The 19,231-nt window shown below is 35.6% G+C and overlaps 2 protein-coding genes across 2 annotated transcripts in view; one reads left to right on the top strand and one right to left on the bottom strand.

Annotated features, from left to right (window-relative positions):
* Nucleotides 1-2,055: 2,055 nt before the first annotated feature.
* On the bottom strand, nucleotides 2,056-6,647 carry LOC107724061 (tyrosine-protein kinase STYK1-like). Its single transcript, XM_016532839.1, has 9 exons — nucleotides 6,620-6,647; nucleotides 6,037-6,249; nucleotides 5,516-5,749; nucleotides 4,511-4,692; nucleotides 3,894-3,974; nucleotides 3,386-3,597; nucleotides 3,254-3,294; nucleotides 3,025-3,121; nucleotides 2,056-2,598 (listed from the first exon to the last, which is right to left on the bottom strand). The coding sequence occupies exons 1-9, from the start codon at nucleotides 6,645-6,647 to the stop codon at nucleotides 2,430-2,432; spliced, it is 1,257 nt and encodes a 418-aa protein (XP_016388325.1). The 3' UTR covers nucleotides 2,056-2,429.
* Nucleotides 6,648-10,449: 3,802 nt separating this feature from the next.
* LOC107724116 (chloride channel protein 1-like) overlaps nucleotides 10,450-19,231 on the top strand; it is a 20,900-nt gene continuing 12,118 nt past the window's right edge. The window contains exons 1-6 of the mRNA XM_016532911.1: nucleotides 10,450-10,504; nucleotides 15,979-16,237; nucleotides 16,321-16,452; nucleotides 17,409-17,542; nucleotides 17,720-17,797; nucleotides 18,040-18,118. Coding sequence (XP_016388397.1) covers nucleotides 10,454-10,504; nucleotides 15,979-16,237; nucleotides 16,321-16,452; nucleotides 17,409-17,542; nucleotides 17,720-17,797; nucleotides 18,040-18,118 — 733 coding nt within the window. The 5' untranslated portion in view covers nucleotides 10,450-10,453. The remainder of the gene's footprint in view (nucleotides 10,505-15,978; nucleotides 16,238-16,320; nucleotides 16,453-17,408; nucleotides 17,543-17,719; nucleotides 17,798-18,039; nucleotides 18,119-19,231) is intronic.

Below are 19,231 nucleotides of genomic sequence, written 5' to 3'. Positions count from 1 at the left end.
CGCTAGTTTACTGCCAAAAATAATACATTTAAAGAAACAGACTCTTCAGATAAATAAATCACTCATTCATCTAAAATCACAGTAAAGGTTGTATTGTAGAGGACGCAAATGGACCAACCAGTGTTCAGTGAATTTCACTGTATATACAGTCTCAATAACTAAACAAGCTCACATTTCAGATATCCTAGATTAAGATTTTTAGCAAATGACATAATCAAGGAGGAAATTTGCTAGATTATGACCATTACTCCCGCTACTGAATTTCCTGTGCTTGGTGATTTAGTATTTCAGCGTTACATGTGCTGCACCGACTCACTTTGAGGTTTGACAGAGTAGTGAGACCAGTCTCACCTGATTTGAATAAATGTGTTTATAATACTGTAGCTGTAGTTTTGCACTTTCTGACATTCTGTTTTAATCCCTTTCATAGAAAACACATATAGTATTTTGTTGTTCATACATTTATTTTTTACTTCTATTAGAGAATCTTTACCAATAATTTCTATCATGTAAGTCGATAGACGCTTTATGCTGCCATTGCTTAGGTGTTGCTATTTTTGTCTAGATATTGAATGTGAAAGTATTTATTAATAAGCACATTTATACGCCAGGGGTAATATGAAGAACTGCGTTTTCCCATTCTGATGTCTTATGGTCATGTATGTGTTGCACGGAGAGAAACTCCAAAAAAGAACATTCCTCTTGCAGTAGTGCACTGTGGTTTGTATTCCAGCGGTTAAGAGCAGCTTCACATTAAGCCAGCCCTCTTCTAACACTAGCAAACACAACCATCTTATTAACTGTTTATACCTTTCACATATTGTATCTTTTACTGTGCATAATGTACACAACTCACTTGCTTACTGTACAGTTAGAAGAGCATCACCCTGTAAATACCCAAGTTCATGTTTCTGTGTTGAATGGTCTCTAATTTATGTAATTGCCGGTCAAAAGGAGAGTGTCTGCTAAACAGACCTGTTGATGTTTTGACGTTTGTATATTTTATGGTGGCTTTTCCTGAATGTGTATCAAAATCATGAGTGGTACTGTGTACAGTTGTTGTATTATTTTGTGAATAAATAGTCTAAATTATTTCTTCTCTTGTTACTTCTGTTTCCTAAATGTTAATAGGATACATCAGATTCAGTGAAGTATACAGTAACATTTGTGGTATTTTGGTACCTAATTGTCATCACAAAAATATATTCAAGATAACTAAAGTCATAAAGATAACTGTTTTTACTCAGTGTGCATATAAATAACAATATGAATTTGAATCTTTGATAATGAGTATTTATAGTTCTTTGCTAAAACACAAAATTGTATTTTTAATCACTGGACTGATATTCAAATAACACAGCGTCATTTGTGTCCGTTAGCGTCGTTCCGCATAATAACCAATCATCTTCAATAACGCCCTTTGAAGCCAATCAGATTTTAGCATCACTCTATGCGTCATCAATCGTGCTTCTGGTTAAAAACAGGTGAAGAGAAACTCATATTTAGACAAAATACAGATAAAATCGCATTTATTGAAGGATTATTATAAAACCTAACGTACTTCAATTTCCCTCACGGACCAAAACCGCAGGCTTGAATGTGTAAGTGGAAAACCAAATATTTAAAAGTAGGCCTAATTTTGAACAAGTCAGGTGACCATTATTATTTATAACTGCACTAGCATGACTAAACTTACAAAAAAAAATTACGTTAATAAATGGTGTATTTTAAATACATACGTCATTATAATGCAATAGACTTTCCAGTTACCAATAAATATACCAATAATATAATTTTAAGTTATACCATTTGAATTAGCCATAGCAGTGAACAAAATGTTACAGTAGTCCAACCTAAATAAATATAATGATAAGTTAAATCACAAAACCTGAACTATTACTAGACACAGTTTGTGTTGTTGTTTTTTTTTGTGTGGTTCATAGATGTTTACATTGTAGCTTTTGTCTATTAGGCTGCATATTTCATATATATAATGATAAGTTAAATCACAAAACCTGAACTATTACTAGACACAGTTTGTGTTGTTGTTTTTTTTGTGTGGTTTCATAGATGTTTACATTGTAGCTTTTGTCTATTAGCTGCATATTTCATATATGACACAATCTTACGCTGTTGCGTATTTTACATCCCCTCGTTCTCATTGTGTTGCAATTAAGCTTTTAGCCTTTATCCTTAATCTAAAGTCCTGAATAATAGCACATGCTTGCTTGATGAGATAATGTGCTTCTTTACATTTGATAGAGTGATATCACTGTCTGTAACAGGCAGTTTCTGTAATCCTTTGAAAGTGCTAATCTCAAACCTTAACTGTTTGTTTATTTATAGCTAGTGCGCAGCTCCTTTGGTGAGTCTTGGATTTGATCAAGTACATAAAGGGATCATTAGAGCACAGCATAATCGAATGATTCTTAATAGCCCGCCTCTCGCATGTATTTCTCGATGTCCAGCGGCTCAGACACTTGCAGCACTGCTTGATCATTGGCGCTTCTCTCTCCTGATTGGAGCTTTCTGATCAGCTCAGCCAATGAGACTCGATCCTTTGGTTTCCACTGACAGCAGGATTTGATAATAGAATATCTAGAGAAGAAATATTATGTAAGTGCATGTTATAGTGGCTATCGAAACGGAATAGATTCTTTGTTGTATATGTATGTTTTTAGTCTTATTATGGTATAGGCCATCTTGACAAACTTTAAACTGACATTAGAGTTCCCTGAGTGGCACTTCAAATTTGATGTTATTTTGTTTACATAATTGTGTTTCTTTATAGCGTTTGTTATCAGTTATGTACATTAGGGTGGTTATGTTACATCTTGTGTTGTTAAAATAAATGTTTAGCTATTTCATTATTTTATTGGCACATGCAACATTGATGATGTTTTGTATTTGTGTGTATGACATAGTGCATCAGGATTATTAGAGTTAACTGCAACAAAATAAATTTAAAGTGCATGTTTTTTAGATAAAGATGTTTACTGAATATGTGTGGGTAAATAAACGTACAGTGTATTACAGCAGTTGGGTGGTCTCTTTAGTGTGTTCACTCTCTGTAAATGCTGCAGAAGTTCGCTGGCCATGATGTTGGGAAAGGGCGGCTCTCCTGAGATTAAAAACAATGGGATAAAGAGCTTTAAACAACTTCATAATTTGATCATTTTTTCCATGTAAATGGAACCTTGCAGCTGTAGCTGTACTGGACACTTTTATAATAGTGGATGACAGAAACACTCACCTAATGTCACCATCTCATACAGCAAAATGCCAAAGGACCATCTATGGAGGATTAAACAGAAATGGACACAATGTCAAGATCAAAGGTGACAAAAACATTAACTGAAAATACAAATAATTATCACAAACTCACATGTCGCTGCTTTGCTGGAGAGGTTGCCGTGCTAATGCTTCTGGAGCTTGCCATTTTCTCATTTCTATATCTTCTACATCCATAGAGGCTGCACTCATTTTTCTGTGATATGCCGGACCCAAATCCCACAGCTTGACCGACAGATCCCGACCAACCAAGACGCTTCGAGCCTTGACATGGCCATGGATGTAGTTCTTACTATGCAGATACTCCTGTGATTTCAGAACAGGTTGTGTTAGAATGCGAACTTGATCTTGTGACAAAGTATTTATTGTATATTGTAAATCATAAATGCTTTGGTATAAGTGCTCATGATTGGTCATGATTAATGCATGCCAGAGTCAAACAAAGTAAAAGGCTCTGTGATTTATGTAGTTGCCAGTATGTGCATGCCTGATGTGTCTTATAAATCTCTCAATCATTCATAAATATTTGATTATACATTGTTGCCAGGCTTTTGTCTGTCAATGTGATTGTATATATCTTGCAAGCTGATTTGTTATCTAACCAGAGCAGATGCAATCTGAGCGCCCATGGTAAAGATTTGTCTTTCAGTCACGTCACACGGTGCCTCCTGACCTGTGTGGTCCTGTGAAAGAGATTTACAGCCAGTCAAAACAAAGGTGAGATATATAGTAGTTTGACTTTTAATCAATCCATTGCAAATGAGATCATCAGGAATGACACAACCTCTGTGTTGTCCACTCTTAGGTGACCTCAGCAGTGCAAATAACTGATCAATGTGAGAGTTTAATGTCAATATTGCACAGTAATTGCAAGTCGTGTCATATTTATCTAGAAGAATTGGAGTTTTGAGACTTTTAGTTCATGTTTATTCTTGTGATGGCAAAGCTGAATTTTCAGCATCATTACTCCAGTCTTCAGTGTCACATGATCCTTCAGAAATCATTCTAATATGCTGATTTTCTGATCAAGAAACAATTCTTGCTCTTTTGTACAAAAAAATTTGAAGTGATGTAAACTTAAAACGGGGAAAATCCCTTTTTTCATGTCCCGCTCCCATAAGGAAATATGTTAACACGGGAATTAAACCTGAGTTCATCAAGCCAAGCTAGTTTTATCATTGTCCCCTGCAAGAGTGAAAATGAAGCATCACTCATGTACCTGTCTGCACCTCCACAGGAAGCTCAGCAGGTCACGGTGTTCCAGCTCCTCTACGGCAATCATCAACGGTGTCCGCACAGACACCACCCCCAGCAATTTGGGTAACGATGGATGCGGTCCCAACTCTGAAAGGAAGTGGGCAAACCCCAGAAAGGACTGGCACTCTTTGGCACTGGCTGATTCTGCATGAGGGAAAAAGTAGAAGAAAGTAAGATGTTTTGTCCGCCTGGTTATCTGTCTGTCATTCAATATGACTGTCTGTCTTCTATCTATCTAACTTGCTGGCCACAATGGCGAGGTTTTGTAGCTCATTCTTTAGTTTCGAGAATAAAACATGCAACCTTCTAGTTGCAAACCCTGAACTTTAATAACAAGTGAGGCAGAATTCTACCACAGATTCATAATAAAATACACTGTAAAACCTTCGTTCATCTTCGGAACACAAATTACGATTTTTTTTAAAGAAATCCAAGAGCTTTCTGATTCTGACCCTGCATAGACAGCAATGCAACTGACATGTTCAAGGCTCAGAAAGGTAGTAAGGACATTGTTAAAATAGTCAATGTGACATCAGTGGTTCAAGCGTAATGTTATGAAGCTACTAGAATACTTTTTGTGTGCAAAGAAGACAAAAATAATGACTTTATTCAACAATTTCCTCTCCTCTGTCTCAGTCTTCGTCGCGTGTTCACGACAGTACCACGACATGTTCCGAAGATGAACAAAGGTCTTGCAGGTTTGGAACAACATGAAAAACGGCAATGAAATAATTACTACAATTACTAAAACTAAAACTGAAATAAAATAAAGCTAAATAGAAATATTTTAAATAATGTTAAAATGAAACTAAAATTAAAATGAAAACTGAAAATATAAAAAATAATAGCTAACTCGAAATATTAACTAAAATAGTATACTATATATAAATTGTACAATATATTAATATTATTAAAGTCAAATAAAAATAATAAAAAAAATAATAAAATAATGCTTATCCAACAGTACCTTTAAGCACTCGTAAAACGACTGGCTGTCTGTCCATGACAGCTCTGTGCAATGTGACGGTGTTGTCTGCTTTTACTGAGAAGGTGAGAGGAAGTGGAGAGACCAGCTGAAAGAGGTCCGGATGCCTCCCGGTGGTTTGCTGAGGTACTGCAGGGCTTGAATTCTGCATGTCATGGTGAGGTTGGGCTGTCATGGGAATAACCTCATGTTCCAATGGGTTCAGCTCTGCTGGAGCTGTTGTTGCAAAGTAAATTAAAAGATTAAGAGAGAGAAAAAACTGAATCTGTTGTATGTTCTTACAGTATAACTTTTGAGAAAGACCTTTCCATAAACTCTTTGATAATTAATGAACAAGATAGTCTATTAATAAACACTGTGATCATTCATAAAGGGAAACCCTTTAAATAAACATAGCGATAAACATTTCTATCATGCATGAACCGGAAGACCTTTAAATAAACACAACAAACAACAAGCGACTTGAGTATTTAGTGTGTAACAAAGTCAGATGCCGTAGCTACCGTCAATGCCTTGCAGGTGCCGTCTGTTGCTGTTACGGTGTCTCTGTGTGTTATGATGGTGTTGTGTGTCATCTTTTTCATTTCTGTGGTGTCCATAAAGATGTGATGGCTTGTAGGAGCATTTGAGCACAAACAAAATGATCAGCGTGACCAGAAAAGCCAGGAGAAACAGCACCGGAACGACGATCAGTTCGACTTCATAAAAAAGCACCTCTGCAAAGAAGAGGTCATTTTCAAAAATGACCAATATTTAAATCCCATTAACACAATGGGATTAGAAAGCTGAATTCCTTGTGTCACATGTTTGCATGTTTTAGTCACAGATAGAGGGAACTGAGTGTGTCAAGCAGTGAGACATCTGATCACTCTCTCTAATCTCCTCCCACTTCATTTACACCAGTGAAACATGCAGTGCTCATTGTCTGCGGTGGCACTGGTGGAGATGATGAGGTTTTAAAGTTTTAGATCAGTCATGTTCCTCTCTGAAAGATGACCGTGACACAGTGTCTGGCTGTGAGGGCAGACTTATCTCTTTGTCTGTCTTTTCCTTTCCTATCTTGGAAATATGTTTCCCACGTTCAACCTCCTGTCTTGTCTGAGTGATTTTTCATCGTTTTATGTGATTGTTCATCATTTATATATTTATGAATCAGAGAGAAAGGAGTGGTCCAGGTAAAAATATTGGTCATTTTCAAAAGATGTACATTTTCAAAAGTGTGCACATTTTAAATGTCAAACTGAAGAGATCATTATTGTAGAAGAAGTGAATGTTCAAGAATTTGGGGAAAATATCAATACGCATAATAAACTGTTGAATGAATAGTCATAGATGAGAAAAGTGTGTTTCCACATGTATTAAAAGTAGTCTTTTGTGCTCCCTAATGCTGCATTTATTTGATCAAAAATACAATAAAAACGGCAATATTGTATATGATGCTTCAGATATTCTAATATGGTGATTTGGTGCTAAAGAAACATTTTTTTATTATCGATGTTGAAAGCAGTTATGCTGCTCAATTTGTTGGTAGAAATATTTTTTCAGGATTCTTTGATGAATGTAAAATTAGCATTTTTTGAAATAGAAATCTACAGCATTATTATACATTTCTTTACTGTCACTTTAGCTCAATTTAATGCATCCTTTGTAAATAAAAAAATAATAATTTCTTATTGAATATTAAAAATATTTTTAACTTTTGAATGGTGTATAGAGAGAGACTAAATAAATTGAACATAACCCACTACTTACCACAAAGAGTGCCTGCTACACATAGATTTGTTGCGTTAGCTGTATTAGACATACTGTAAAAGGAAAAACATATATATTACCACCATTAATGAGATATGGCAAAGCACCAACTTCAAAACACTACATATAAACTGATATCCAGTAATTCAAGTGCAATGCTATTCACATGCATCAGCTTATGTGTTTTATGGGTGTATATAACATCTCTGGCATAATCTTGCAGTGCATGTGTGCAGTTTGGCAGCTCTCCTTGAAAGACATCAAACCAGACTTTAAATATTTGACATTGATTACCCATGTAGTTTGCTGTATGTGTTTTGCAGAGAATATTTGTTATACTTTGTTAGTGTTTATGTACACTACCAGTCAAAAGTGTTTGAAGAGTAAGATTTAAAAAACATTTTTTTAAAGAATTCTCTTCTGCACACCAAGCCTGCATTTATTTGATCCAAAATACAGCAGAGCAGAAGAGAATTCTTTAAAAAAAACTTTAAAAATCTTACTGTTCTTTTGACTGGTATTTTATTGTAAATGATTTGTACGTTTCACAGTACTTTTAAGTATCAATCATAAAGCTAGATTTGCTTTGTTTTGATTGTCTCTGACATTTTTATTCAGCAATGAAATATGTAAGCAATTGTCTTGTAAAACAAGACAACACCGTCACATTGCACAAAAGTCCCATCCTATTTGATGGCAGCTAAATATTTGTTATAATAACATCATGACAATGATGGAGCTTTTTGCCTCTATATAAAACACTGGCATGAAAAGAAAATATGATCTACACTCGTAGTCAGACATTGACGTTTGTGATCAATGGTTTAAAAATAACTTCAAATTTATCAAGATTATAAAGAACATCAATGCACGTACAGTAAAAGAAAACATTGTGACAACATCACGCCTTGAACTCTCCCACTACTGATCATCCTTTTTCAGCACATTCTTTCTGTTTGACTTTGACATCTTAAGTTTGTGTATGAGACTACCAGACATTCACTCAACCGGTTTCTCTGCATTTCTGTCTTCACATTAAAAACACACCACAAACTTCACCACACGCAGGAGTCAATGTGAGCTCAGTATAATGTAAATACCAACTTCTTGATTTATCAAATTTTGATTTAACTAGAATTTAGCCAGTGAAAATGTGCCCATCAAGTTTCAGGTTTTAATGTTGTTTATTTATATATAAATAATAATTAAATATATCTATATATGCTGTTTATATATACATATATACACATATATATATGTGTGTGTGTGTGTGTATGTATATATATATATATATATATATATATACACACAAACACACACACACACACAGCAGTATAATGTAAAATAATCTGTGCATATAAATGTATATGGTTAGCATGTTAATGAACTTACATGTCATCTTCTCTGTGTGTGAAGAATGATGGAACTGTTTCTCATTTTCCAAACTTGGTCATCTTCTTTTGTCAGAGGCTGTTTTGTTTCTATTCGCTGTTTATAAAACTGGTGTTTTTGCTGTATTTTATTCTCAAAGTATCAACTTCTTGGTCCCATCTCTTCGTATTCTACAAGTGCTCTTTGTTTTTGCTGTCTGTCATCTACCTGCATTCTTGCTGCCACACCCACATCCTACAGCTGTTTCTTTAAGCTCCGCCTTCACCTGAGTTTCTGCCATGCATCACTGTACCACAGACAGTTAATGATAAAGACTGGCTCAGTTGTCATATGTTAATATAATAACGTATCATATGTTTGCCATGGAAGGTTTAATAAAATATTTGCATTCAATTCTACCTGTATGTGAATACATCTTAAAGGAATAGTTCACTCAAAACTGAGAATTTGATTCAAATTTACTCAACTTCAGGCCATCCAAGATGAGTTGTTTTTTCATAAGAACAGATTTGGAGAAAATAATCTTCATAGAACTGTTAGCATCTAATTGTTTTGGATAATACGTGCAAGATTGCTTCTTTATCTTTTTATTCTTTATTGCTCACCAAAGGATCCTCTGCAGTGAATGGGTGCCGTCAGAATGAGAGTCCAAACAGCTGATAAAAATATAACAATAATCCACAAGTAATCCACACGTCTTGTGAAGCAAAAAAACGGCATGTTTTTAGAAACAAATCCAAAGTGTTTTAACTTTAAATAGTCACTTCAGCCCAACAATTCCTCCAGTGAAAAAGTTTATCCCCTGTTGTCCTCTCACTTCAAAATCCACCAACATATATTTTTAGAACCATTTTAGCTTGTAAATGGTGCTTGATCTGTGCATATTTCTCTCCTGATTCAGACAAAATGACTTTTTCATTGGAGGAAGCAATATTATGGATAAAGGACACGTAATTTCATTAAATACGTCTTAATGATGGATTTGTTTCTTACAAAAATGCAACTTTTGACTTCACAAGATGTTAATTGATGGACTGGATGGACTAACCTGTGGATTATTGTGATGTTTTTATCAGCTGTTTGGACTCTCATTCTGACGGCACCCATTCACTGTAGAGGCTCTATTGGTGAGCAAGTGATGTAATGCTAAAATTCTGCTTATCCTAGGTTTTTTTTTTTTCACTGTTATCCAGAATGTGTTTATATAATGCTAAAACTGTCTCCGTGTGTCATTAAGTGTATTGTTTAACATTCTGTTGGTCATGAAAAGGGCGAATCAGAGATGACACTGGCCAATTTGGTCCTCCCTGTGCTGCCCTCATCATGTTTCATGGAGGACGGGGAGTTCCCTCGGCCGCTCAAACCCTCACTGTGCCCCTTTCCAAATGAACAGGTGATCAAAGTCTTAGTTTGTTGCCAGGGGCGACAGGATTGGCCACTATTAAACAAACCGGCCCCACTCATGAAGGGCCAGATGGGTTTAGTTTGGCATCTACACTCTCTTTGTAACTCTCACACACATGCATAAACACATGTATGTGTCCCAGGCACAGGCACGTCCACATAAACGGACACACACGGCTTAGTCAGGCAACTGGACTGCTGTGTTGCACCACATGAAAAGGTGTGTGAGAGAGAGATGGCTGTGCATGCGTAAAGCCAGGAAAGAGAGCAAGAGAACTTGCATGTGCCCTCTCTCCCTCAGTCCGTGCCACCCCAGGGTGAGAATGCTAAGACAGACAGGCGGTTTATTTTTGGGTCAGTGACAGTGTGTCAATGGCCGCAGATGCGTCGCAAAGGAAGGCTCTGAGATACCAGCAGACCGTGGTCAGTCCCTGTCTCTCTCCTGCTCTCTCTCTATCTCCCTCGCCCTTTCTTCTGCTCTTTCTTCTGTCTGGTTACTCTTTAGTCTGTTGTGAATTGCTTTTCTTCTGTCGTTTGAAATCATATGGGCTGAAAGATGTTGCACAAGGAAGGCTCTGAGATACCAGCAGACCGTGGTCAGTCCCTGTCTCTCTCCTGCTCTCTCTCTATCTCCCTCGCCCTTTCTTCTGCTCTTTCTTCTGTCTGGTTACTCTTTAGTCTGTTGTGAATTGCTTTTCTTCTGTCGTTTGAAATCATATGGGCTGAAAGATGTTGCACAATCTTTGCATGATGTGTATATTTGTACCGACTGAGTCACCGTGTTGAGCGCTGGGCTGCAGAACTCACGGGAAAGTGCAACAGGAGTTAGTCATTTTCCTCCTGTCATTTTTTCTCCCTTTTACTCCATCTCTCATTTACGTATAGGCTCCTGAAGAGGTCTGTACTATTATTTTAGTTTATTTGTATAAGTTTGCAGTGCAACTTTTTTAAGAGAAAAGGCCCAGTCCGTACTGACTCTAATTAAAAATGAGTGATTCTTCAATTAGAATGGCTGTTCAAAAAAATGTGTTCATTCATAATCAAGCAGAGATTAATAATCATTTAATAAATATATTTAAAGTCTTTTTAAATCGCCTTTTCTTAATTTCTGTTTTGAGCTTGACTTTTAAATACTGTGCAAATAAGGGAAAGTGTATTTTGCACTTTTTCTAACAACTTTTTAAAAAAGTTGACAAACTAAAGTTAGTTATACAGTATAATACACATAGAAAACTCATTTTCTAACATTCAAAATCAAAAGACTAACTGAAGAATCAACCAAATTTCATACACTACTGTTCAAAAGTTTGGGGTCGGTATAATTTTTTAGGGTTTTTGAAGGAAGTCCCTTTTGCTCAACAAAACAGTAATATTGTGAAATGTTATTACGATCTTTACGTCCCTTGAGCTCCAGAACATCTGCTGTGATTGCTGCTTTAACTGAAGGGGAGAAGAATGAGGTTGAACCATTGAGTGTTTGAAATAGCGATGATACATCTTGGTTAGAGTATACTATAAACAATGTAGTATTGCTTTCTTATGTCATCAGCTGAGGTCATCTTTTGCCAGTCTTGTCACTGTGATTTATAGAACAGTATGTAACATTGATTGAACAAGAGAAAACGTGTAAATGTTTGATCAATAAGCACATTTTGGGTTATGGGTCACCTACAGAATACCTCAATCTTCCAGTGATTTGCCGCAAGAAAACAACTAAAAGACATTTAGAAATTCATTTTTGTTTGATGTCTTGATTTGTAGGAGTTCAGCTTTATGACAATGAGCAGATATTCCATGCAGCGATAACCAGTGGCATTGTAGAGTTTTATGAGTCATGTGATATAGTTGGATACTAGAAATGGCTACTGGCAACCAACAACTGGCAAACATTAAAAACTTGGCAACCTCAAGCTGTTTCTTAACAATTTTTGTTGCAAACAGGGCTTTGGCTTTAGCTGTTGTACTTTACAGTGGTTTAGTTATTTTAGAGTTTTTGTGATATTATTGGTTGCATTTTTGATAATTCACTGTTATGTTGTCAACCTGAATCTCGACAAAAAAAAAAAGTCAAAAAATGAATTTGTCTCATATTTAAGTTTTAGTAATTCCGTTATGTGCTTTATAGTTTTTATTGTATTTAGCTTTAATTCTATTTTTATTTCGGTTTTATTTTAGTCATTTCAGTTCTTCACATTAAAATTATTCATTTCAGTTAGTTGCCAATGCAAAATTTCTAATTAAGATTTTATTTTATTTCAGTTTTTTTTTTCAGTTACCAAAAAATTATTTTTAATAGTTATAGATTTAGTTAACACTAACAACACTGTGCGATTCACCTATGAGGTCAGTCATTTTATTTATTTATTTTATTTTTATATTTTTTTTTACTTTACTTCTACTTTGTACGAAGTGTACATTTAGCAAAGTTACCAAATGAAAGAGCCTCGACAGAAACGCCAGGCATATTGGGATATGTTGACAAGTGTGGTCATCCCAGCATGGTAAGAACATCTATTTTAGAAGCCCTTCAACAGAATTACATATGACTTTGCATAACATCACATGACAACACCATGACAATTGCCTCGATAGCCTTCCCATACAGCCATCAGCATGACCTAAAGCACAGCAGCATACCATCAAAAACTCTTTCCAACACGCTTTAGCTTGAGCACATTAGCATTTTCTGATCAGAATTACTTATTTGTAGATGTGCTCTTAGTATTTTTTTATATTAAAATGACAACATTTTTGGTTGTGCTCAACGTACATGCATGTATGAACTGCACACTTTGCCTCGGCGCCACATTTGTTGTTAGCTGTCTAGTGCTAGTTAGCATGACAGTGTCACCTGATTATAGGTTTCCAACTTTCCTTGGGAGTCCTTGAAAGACAGATGAACAAATTGGAAGATAGAAAGATCCACACAGAGGTGTGTGGGGAAGCGTGGCTGTGAACAGTGGGTCACACCGAAGCTATTATTAGCCTAGCGGCTAGTATTACAGGCCCTGGGTAGAAAGGGGGTAGTTCCAATCTATGGCGGACGGAGGGGGTCTGCGGGGGGTGTAGAAGACCCTAGGTGTAGGAGCAGACTGGTACGATATGAGAAGAGAGGAGGGGGTGATATATGGAGAAAGCAAGGGATTACATGTACTGTGGGAACGGGTGAAAGTAACTGGATAGACGCATGGAATGAGAGTGAGATGTGTTATGAGGAAGAGAGCTACATGATAAACCTGTCATCTACATGGGCCCATTCCAAAGGTGAAAGTGAGCGCCTAAATGCAATAAAACTGCAAATAGTAACACATATAGATATACGTTTAATATTCGCTGTAAAATAATAGGCCTAAGCCAAAGAAAAATGGTTTTAAGTAAGATAAAAATATACATTTATAGCTGTGTATACCATAATAGTTTATACTGCAATTATAAAGTTTGTAATACATACTGCATTAATTTAATCAAATATGCAGTAAAACAGTACTATTGTAAAGTGATATTAGAATTTTTTGTTTTTTATTTTAATATTAAATTTTTCTCTTTTAATATGCTATACTCAATATTTTGTACTCAAGAAACATTTCTCATAGTGTGTTTCTATGCAAAACTGAGATTATTATCAACGTTAAAACACTGTAAAAATGATTGTGATTTTAACAGTAAAAGACTGTAAAAATGCTACAGTAAAAACCTGTTAACTGGTTAACAGTAAGTTTCCATACTATATTCGGTGAATAAATGTAATTACATTTAATGTAATTTTACAGTAAAATACTGTTAAAAAATACGGTTTTTGGAAGTGAAAAAGAAAAAGTCATTGTATAATTTATAGTGAAAAACTGTAAATTGAACCTTCTATATATAAGTATTGCCCTCCTCAGCTCGTAGAAATGCTGTTTGTGATGAGCTTTGGTTCATCATGTGACTTTCTCATCACCACCAGTTTTTGGTCCAAAACGAATATTAACACTTCATTATGTTGGTTTATTAACATTACGTCAGTTAATGAAATACGGTATTTTATTGTGAATTTAAGTTAAGTCTGTAAAACCTAAAATGTTGCTACCATATTTTTTACGGTGAAGTTCTGGCAACCACAGCTGCTGGTATTTTACCATAAATGTCACCGATTTTTTTTTTTTATTACAGTGAACAGTTGTGCTGCTTAATATTTTTTAGGAAACCATGATGCGGGGATTCTTTGATGAACAAAAAGACCAGCAGTTATTTGAAATAGATTATTTTTTGTAAAAATGTAAAAGTATTTTTTTGAAATTGATTTTTTGTAACAATGTAACATTTTTGACAGTTTAATGCAAAACAAATTCATGAGGTTATTTGTTTGTTTAATTTTCTTTTTAATTTTTATGTTTTAATGTGTTGCCCATATAATATTTACAAAGTGATACAATAATAATGGTTCATCATAAAAAGACAATAACGTTAGAACTGCTGAAATTTTGCCCCGAAAATTTCCCATTTCCCAGCATCTGTAAGTCCATAAGTCAATATTTCAACAAGTTGTAGTTGATCACTCTGATGCAGTGCATAAAGGTTGTTTCATATTCTTAACAGAAGGTTAAATGCTTGTAAATAAATTAGTCATGCCACTATGGTTATGCTGGCAGACACACAGGGTAGGCTTAAAATCATGTCCCGATCCCATTTACTCTCCCTATCATTAGGAAATCTGACAAATTGTTTATAGAGTAATTCATGAGATTTGCAGATTTAAATGAAACATCTATCTCATTTAATATAAGAAAGAAACGCTTTTTGTTTCAGGTCAAACTACTGGGGGGTGGGTGTGTGTTAGAGAAAGTAAGTGGGGATGAAGACACAGGGAATGTATTTTCCAGATGTCTGGGTCTTATCCGGATGGTTATAAATCTAAATGTAGACTACTGCTCTTCCGCCGGTGGTCTTACTCGAAGCATGTCGAGAAGATTTTCCTCTATTTTTGGACTCCCTCTCCTCTGTCACCTCTCGGGTGAAAATGAGGGCGATGTTTTTACTTTTTTTTTTTTTTTTGGAGACGTTTCTGTAACAATTTATTATGTGAACACACTAGTGAGGAATATTAAAAGTGATATCAAAAGCACTTTTTTTGAATATTTGGTCAAACAGAATGAGTAAAATGCCTTGTATTTTAACATGGTTAATCTGAAGAACAAGTGACAGCAGAAAACAATGACTTCTTGAATGTTAATGAATAATAAAATGTAAAAATAAATTCTAAAATATGATATGACTAATAAAATAAAATGTCAAATATAATAAAATAATAATAGTCATAACAATAATGCTAATAATAATAGTAGTAGGAGTAATAATAATAATAATAATAATAATATACCAAAGGAAAGCATTTATTCTGCTCATTTGGATGAAACAATACTTCAACTTTTATTGACTTTTGACCTCCTGAAATACTGTTGTAATATTCCAAAGTAATGCATCTAGAAAGGTTTTCTGGTATCTTATTGCAACAAATGTGACTATTCAGTATTAGATATTTTCATAAAATATACAAATTGTTTTCAAATGGACTTCGTTCTGACAAATTTGAAAGTATAACAGCAGTTGTCTTGCATATCTGCACAAGATAAGGTGGTGTGTTGTAGTGGGAAATAATCTGACCTGGTAACTGTTATTTTAGTATCATTAAATACTAAATAGTTTTTTATTTATATTGTGAATATGTAACATTTATTAGATTTTTTTTTGTAGTTAACTATTATAATATTTGGTTGTTTATGTTAAGTTGTAATTTCTTTTGTTATTTTAAAAGTTGTTCCATGGGGATTGTACCTGTAAATTGCTTCAGATAAATGTGTTAGCTATTTATCTGATCTCTTGGGTAACAAAAACCTGTGATTTTCTTCTGTGCTCAGCTATATGGAGAGTACAGGGAGCACCCTGGTGGGTCCCAGAGGAGAGAGGCCACTCGCCTTCTGATGGAGAGACAGCGGAAAAAACATGGACATGGACATCACCACCACGGGCACCACCATTACAGTCACCATGGGCGCAGTCAGAGCAGAAGTCGCCACCATGTGGAGCGGGACATAGGCAGCATTCATGACAGACAGGAGGAGGAGCAGGGCCACACGTCCTCCTTCAAGAAACGCCGATCCTACTCCAAGTGCAGAGGTCAACAACAATGAGCCTTGCAAAAGTCGGTAGGAAATAAATGTGAAGTTTGGAGTCTGATAGGGATTGTGATGTTTTCCCAGACTGTGTGGCTCGAGTACAGAAGTTCCTCGTCTCGAAATTGGGAGGAGACTGGATCTTTCTGGTGTTGTTGGGTATTACCATGGCATTAGTTAGCTGGACCATGGACTATGCTAGTGCCAAGAGTCTACAAGGTACTACACTCCCCAGAATACCATCTGCTTGTCCTTTTACTTATTCTTCTGTTGGTTAATTTTGCATATGTTGTATTTAGTTAGTATACAGTGGGTACGGAAAGTATTCAGACCCCCTTAAATTTTTCACTCTTTGTTATATTGCAGCCATTTGCTAAAATCATTTAAGTTAATTTTTTTTCCTCATTAATGTACACACAGCACCCCATATTGACAGAAAAACACAGAATTGTTGACATTTTTGCAGATTTATTATATACATACACATAATATATATATATATATATATATATATATATATATGAGATTATCTGAGATTATCTTTTTGCTTCACCTGCTAGAAGTGAATTGAGAATATGTTTTTTGTTGCTCGTTAGAATATATTTTGCATACTTTCATTAAAAATATAGCTTTGTCCTTATGAAAAAGGGATCATTTAGCTATTTTCTGGCTGTGTTTGAAAGCCGAACTCAGTTCTTTACTGATATTAAATGCTTGGTGAGTTAATTTTGGACCATGCCTCTTTGTATAATCTCATTTTTTTTATCAAGGTGTCTACACACCCTGTGTTTGTCTCTTAAAAGTGCACTTTCTGTATTCTGTGCCACTTGTAGTTAATATACAGTATATCAGCCACATAAAAATAGTATTTTCTTCAACTACTGTAACTTCTGCCTGCGCACGGTTTACTACTCAACAACGCCACCTGCTGGTTCATCTGCTATTCAGCCCATTGATTGCCAACCTGTGGTAATTATGCAGGTTACAGGAAGCTATTCTTTTATTTTATCCTATAAAACTGACACTTTCAAATGATTTGGGTTCAGTACAATGCCACAGATTATAATGTGATTAGTTGTAACTTTATTTACAGACCTTTCACATTCCTTCTTTTTCCAAGCCATTTGATTGTTTTGTCTCTTTTCTTTCCTCCTCTGACTCTTATTTCCCCTCAGGCTCTGGTATTCCAGAGCTGAAAACCATACTCCGAGGTGTTGTGCTGAAGGAGTATTTGACACTCAAGGCATTTATTGCGAAGGTGGTGGGACTCACTGCTGGCCTGGGCAGCGGTATGCCGGTTGGCAAAGAGGTGAGGCACATTTGATTTTGCAGTCTCATGTAACATACACAGGGGCCTCAATTTTCCATTTTGCATGATACAAAATGCACTGTGATTTGGTGAGTACAAGTCCCAGTTAAGGTCACCTAAACTGGCCTCAGCCCCATCTGATGCTAACCTTTAAACTGTGTTGTTTTTATGCATTAGGGTCCCTTTGTTCACATAGCCAGTATCTGTGCAGCTGTGCTAAGCAGGTTTATGTCTTTCTTCTCTGGAGTCTATCAGGTAAGCAGAAGTGCATGGAGATCCTGCAATGCACATTTGGCATCTCCATTCATAAAATGCTGAATGCTCATTTATCATCCAGGAGCAGGACAGCTTTTTTTTATTATTACATATTATTTTTGAGGACAGCACTGATATACCATCCAGGGCATTTATATTACCAAGAATTATTTCCCATCTTCCTCCACCTGTACCCTCAACTGTGTCTGCTTCACTCTTTTTGTCTGCCTCTGTGTCAGTAGAGCCCATACTGTTATACAGACATCCTCACAGTGGGCTGTGCTGTGGGGGTTGGATGCTGTTTTGGAACCCCTCTTGGAGGTAAAGTGTGTGCAGAAATGGCATTTCCCTTGTTTTTTCAATTCTTTCTTGAAAGATAATTTATGTATGTGAAAAGAGTGTGTGTGTGTGTATATATATATATATAGAGAGAGAGAGAGAGAGAGAGAGAGAGACAGAGAGAGAGAGATTTGGGGGTCCATGTATCAAAACATTTGAAAATCCCTCTTCTATTTTGCCTAGTGTTATATGTCCTATTCTTTTGTCTGTTTTCTATGTTTTTCCCACTTCTCATTTCTAAAACTTCTACATACTGCTTGCTTTTGTCTTCTTTGCTGTCTTTCTCTTCTCTACCTCGTGTGCTCCATCACTTCCTGTCCTTCTCCGTGTCTCTCAGCCTATAAGTGGTTTTATGGGGAGTTGGGGGGAAATATCCCACTGCAGTACCTGGTCTGGGTCTTCTATCCCATGGTGCTCATCCTGTTTGCCTCCCTCTTCTGCCACCTGGTCGCTCCTCAGGCCATTGGTGTGTAGCTTCATTGTTTCATTAGCTTCTATAATTTTATTTACTTATTTACTTTTTCTTGAAGAATTATTTCCCATCTTCCTCCACCTGTACCCTCAACTGTGTCTGCTTCACTCTTTTTGTCTGCCTCTGTGTCAGTAGAGCCCATACTGTTATACAGACATCCTCACAGTGGGCTGTGCTGTGGGGGTTGGATGCTGTTTTGGAACCCCTCTTGGAGGTAAAGTGTGTGCAGAAATGGCATTTCCCTTGTTTTTTCAATTCTTTCTTGAAAGGATTTATGTTTGTTTTCCAGTAAAGTGTCTAACGGAAGTTATAAATCTGACAAAAATGTAGTATGTAGTGAGGTTAGAATAAACAGTTGGGGTAAAAAAAATAAATAATAATTATTATTATTATTAAGATGTACACTACAATTGAAAAGTTTGGGAGCAGTTTTTATTTATTTTATTTATTTATTTTAAGAAATTAATACTTTTAGTATGCAAAAATGCATTAAAATCGATTGACTTTGTACTGTAACAATTAAAACTTTAAAAATTTTTAAAAGATTTCGATTTCAAATAATCGTTTTTTATTCTGAATCCTAAGCAGTATGTATGATTATTTGCCAGTAAAGTGTATAAATA

Source organism: Sinocyclocheilus rhinocerous, unplaced genomic scaffold, assembly GCF_001515625.1.
Source record: "Sinocyclocheilus rhinocerous isolate Xijiao unplaced genomic scaffold, SAMN03320098_v1.1 scaffold335, whole genome shotgun sequence".
Lineage (NCBI taxonomy): Eukaryota > Metazoa > Chordata > Actinopteri > Cypriniformes > Cyprinidae > Sinocyclocheilus > Sinocyclocheilus rhinocerous.
Note: the sequence above shows the minus strand (reverse complement) of the source record. Positions and strands in the feature narration are given on the sequence as shown.

Coding starts and splice junctions, on each gene's coding strand:
- LOC107724061 (XM_016532839.1), bottom strand. CDS start 6,647: ATGAAAAATCACTCAGACAAGACAGGAG. Junction 3,975..4,510: donor TCCTGTGGAGGTGCAGACAG/GTACATGAGTGA, acceptor TCTCTTTCACAG/GACCACACAGGTCAGGAGGC. Junction 2,599..3,024: donor CCCAACTGCTGTAATACACT/GTACGTTTATTT, acceptor TTTCTTCTCTAG/ATATTCTATTATCAAATCCT.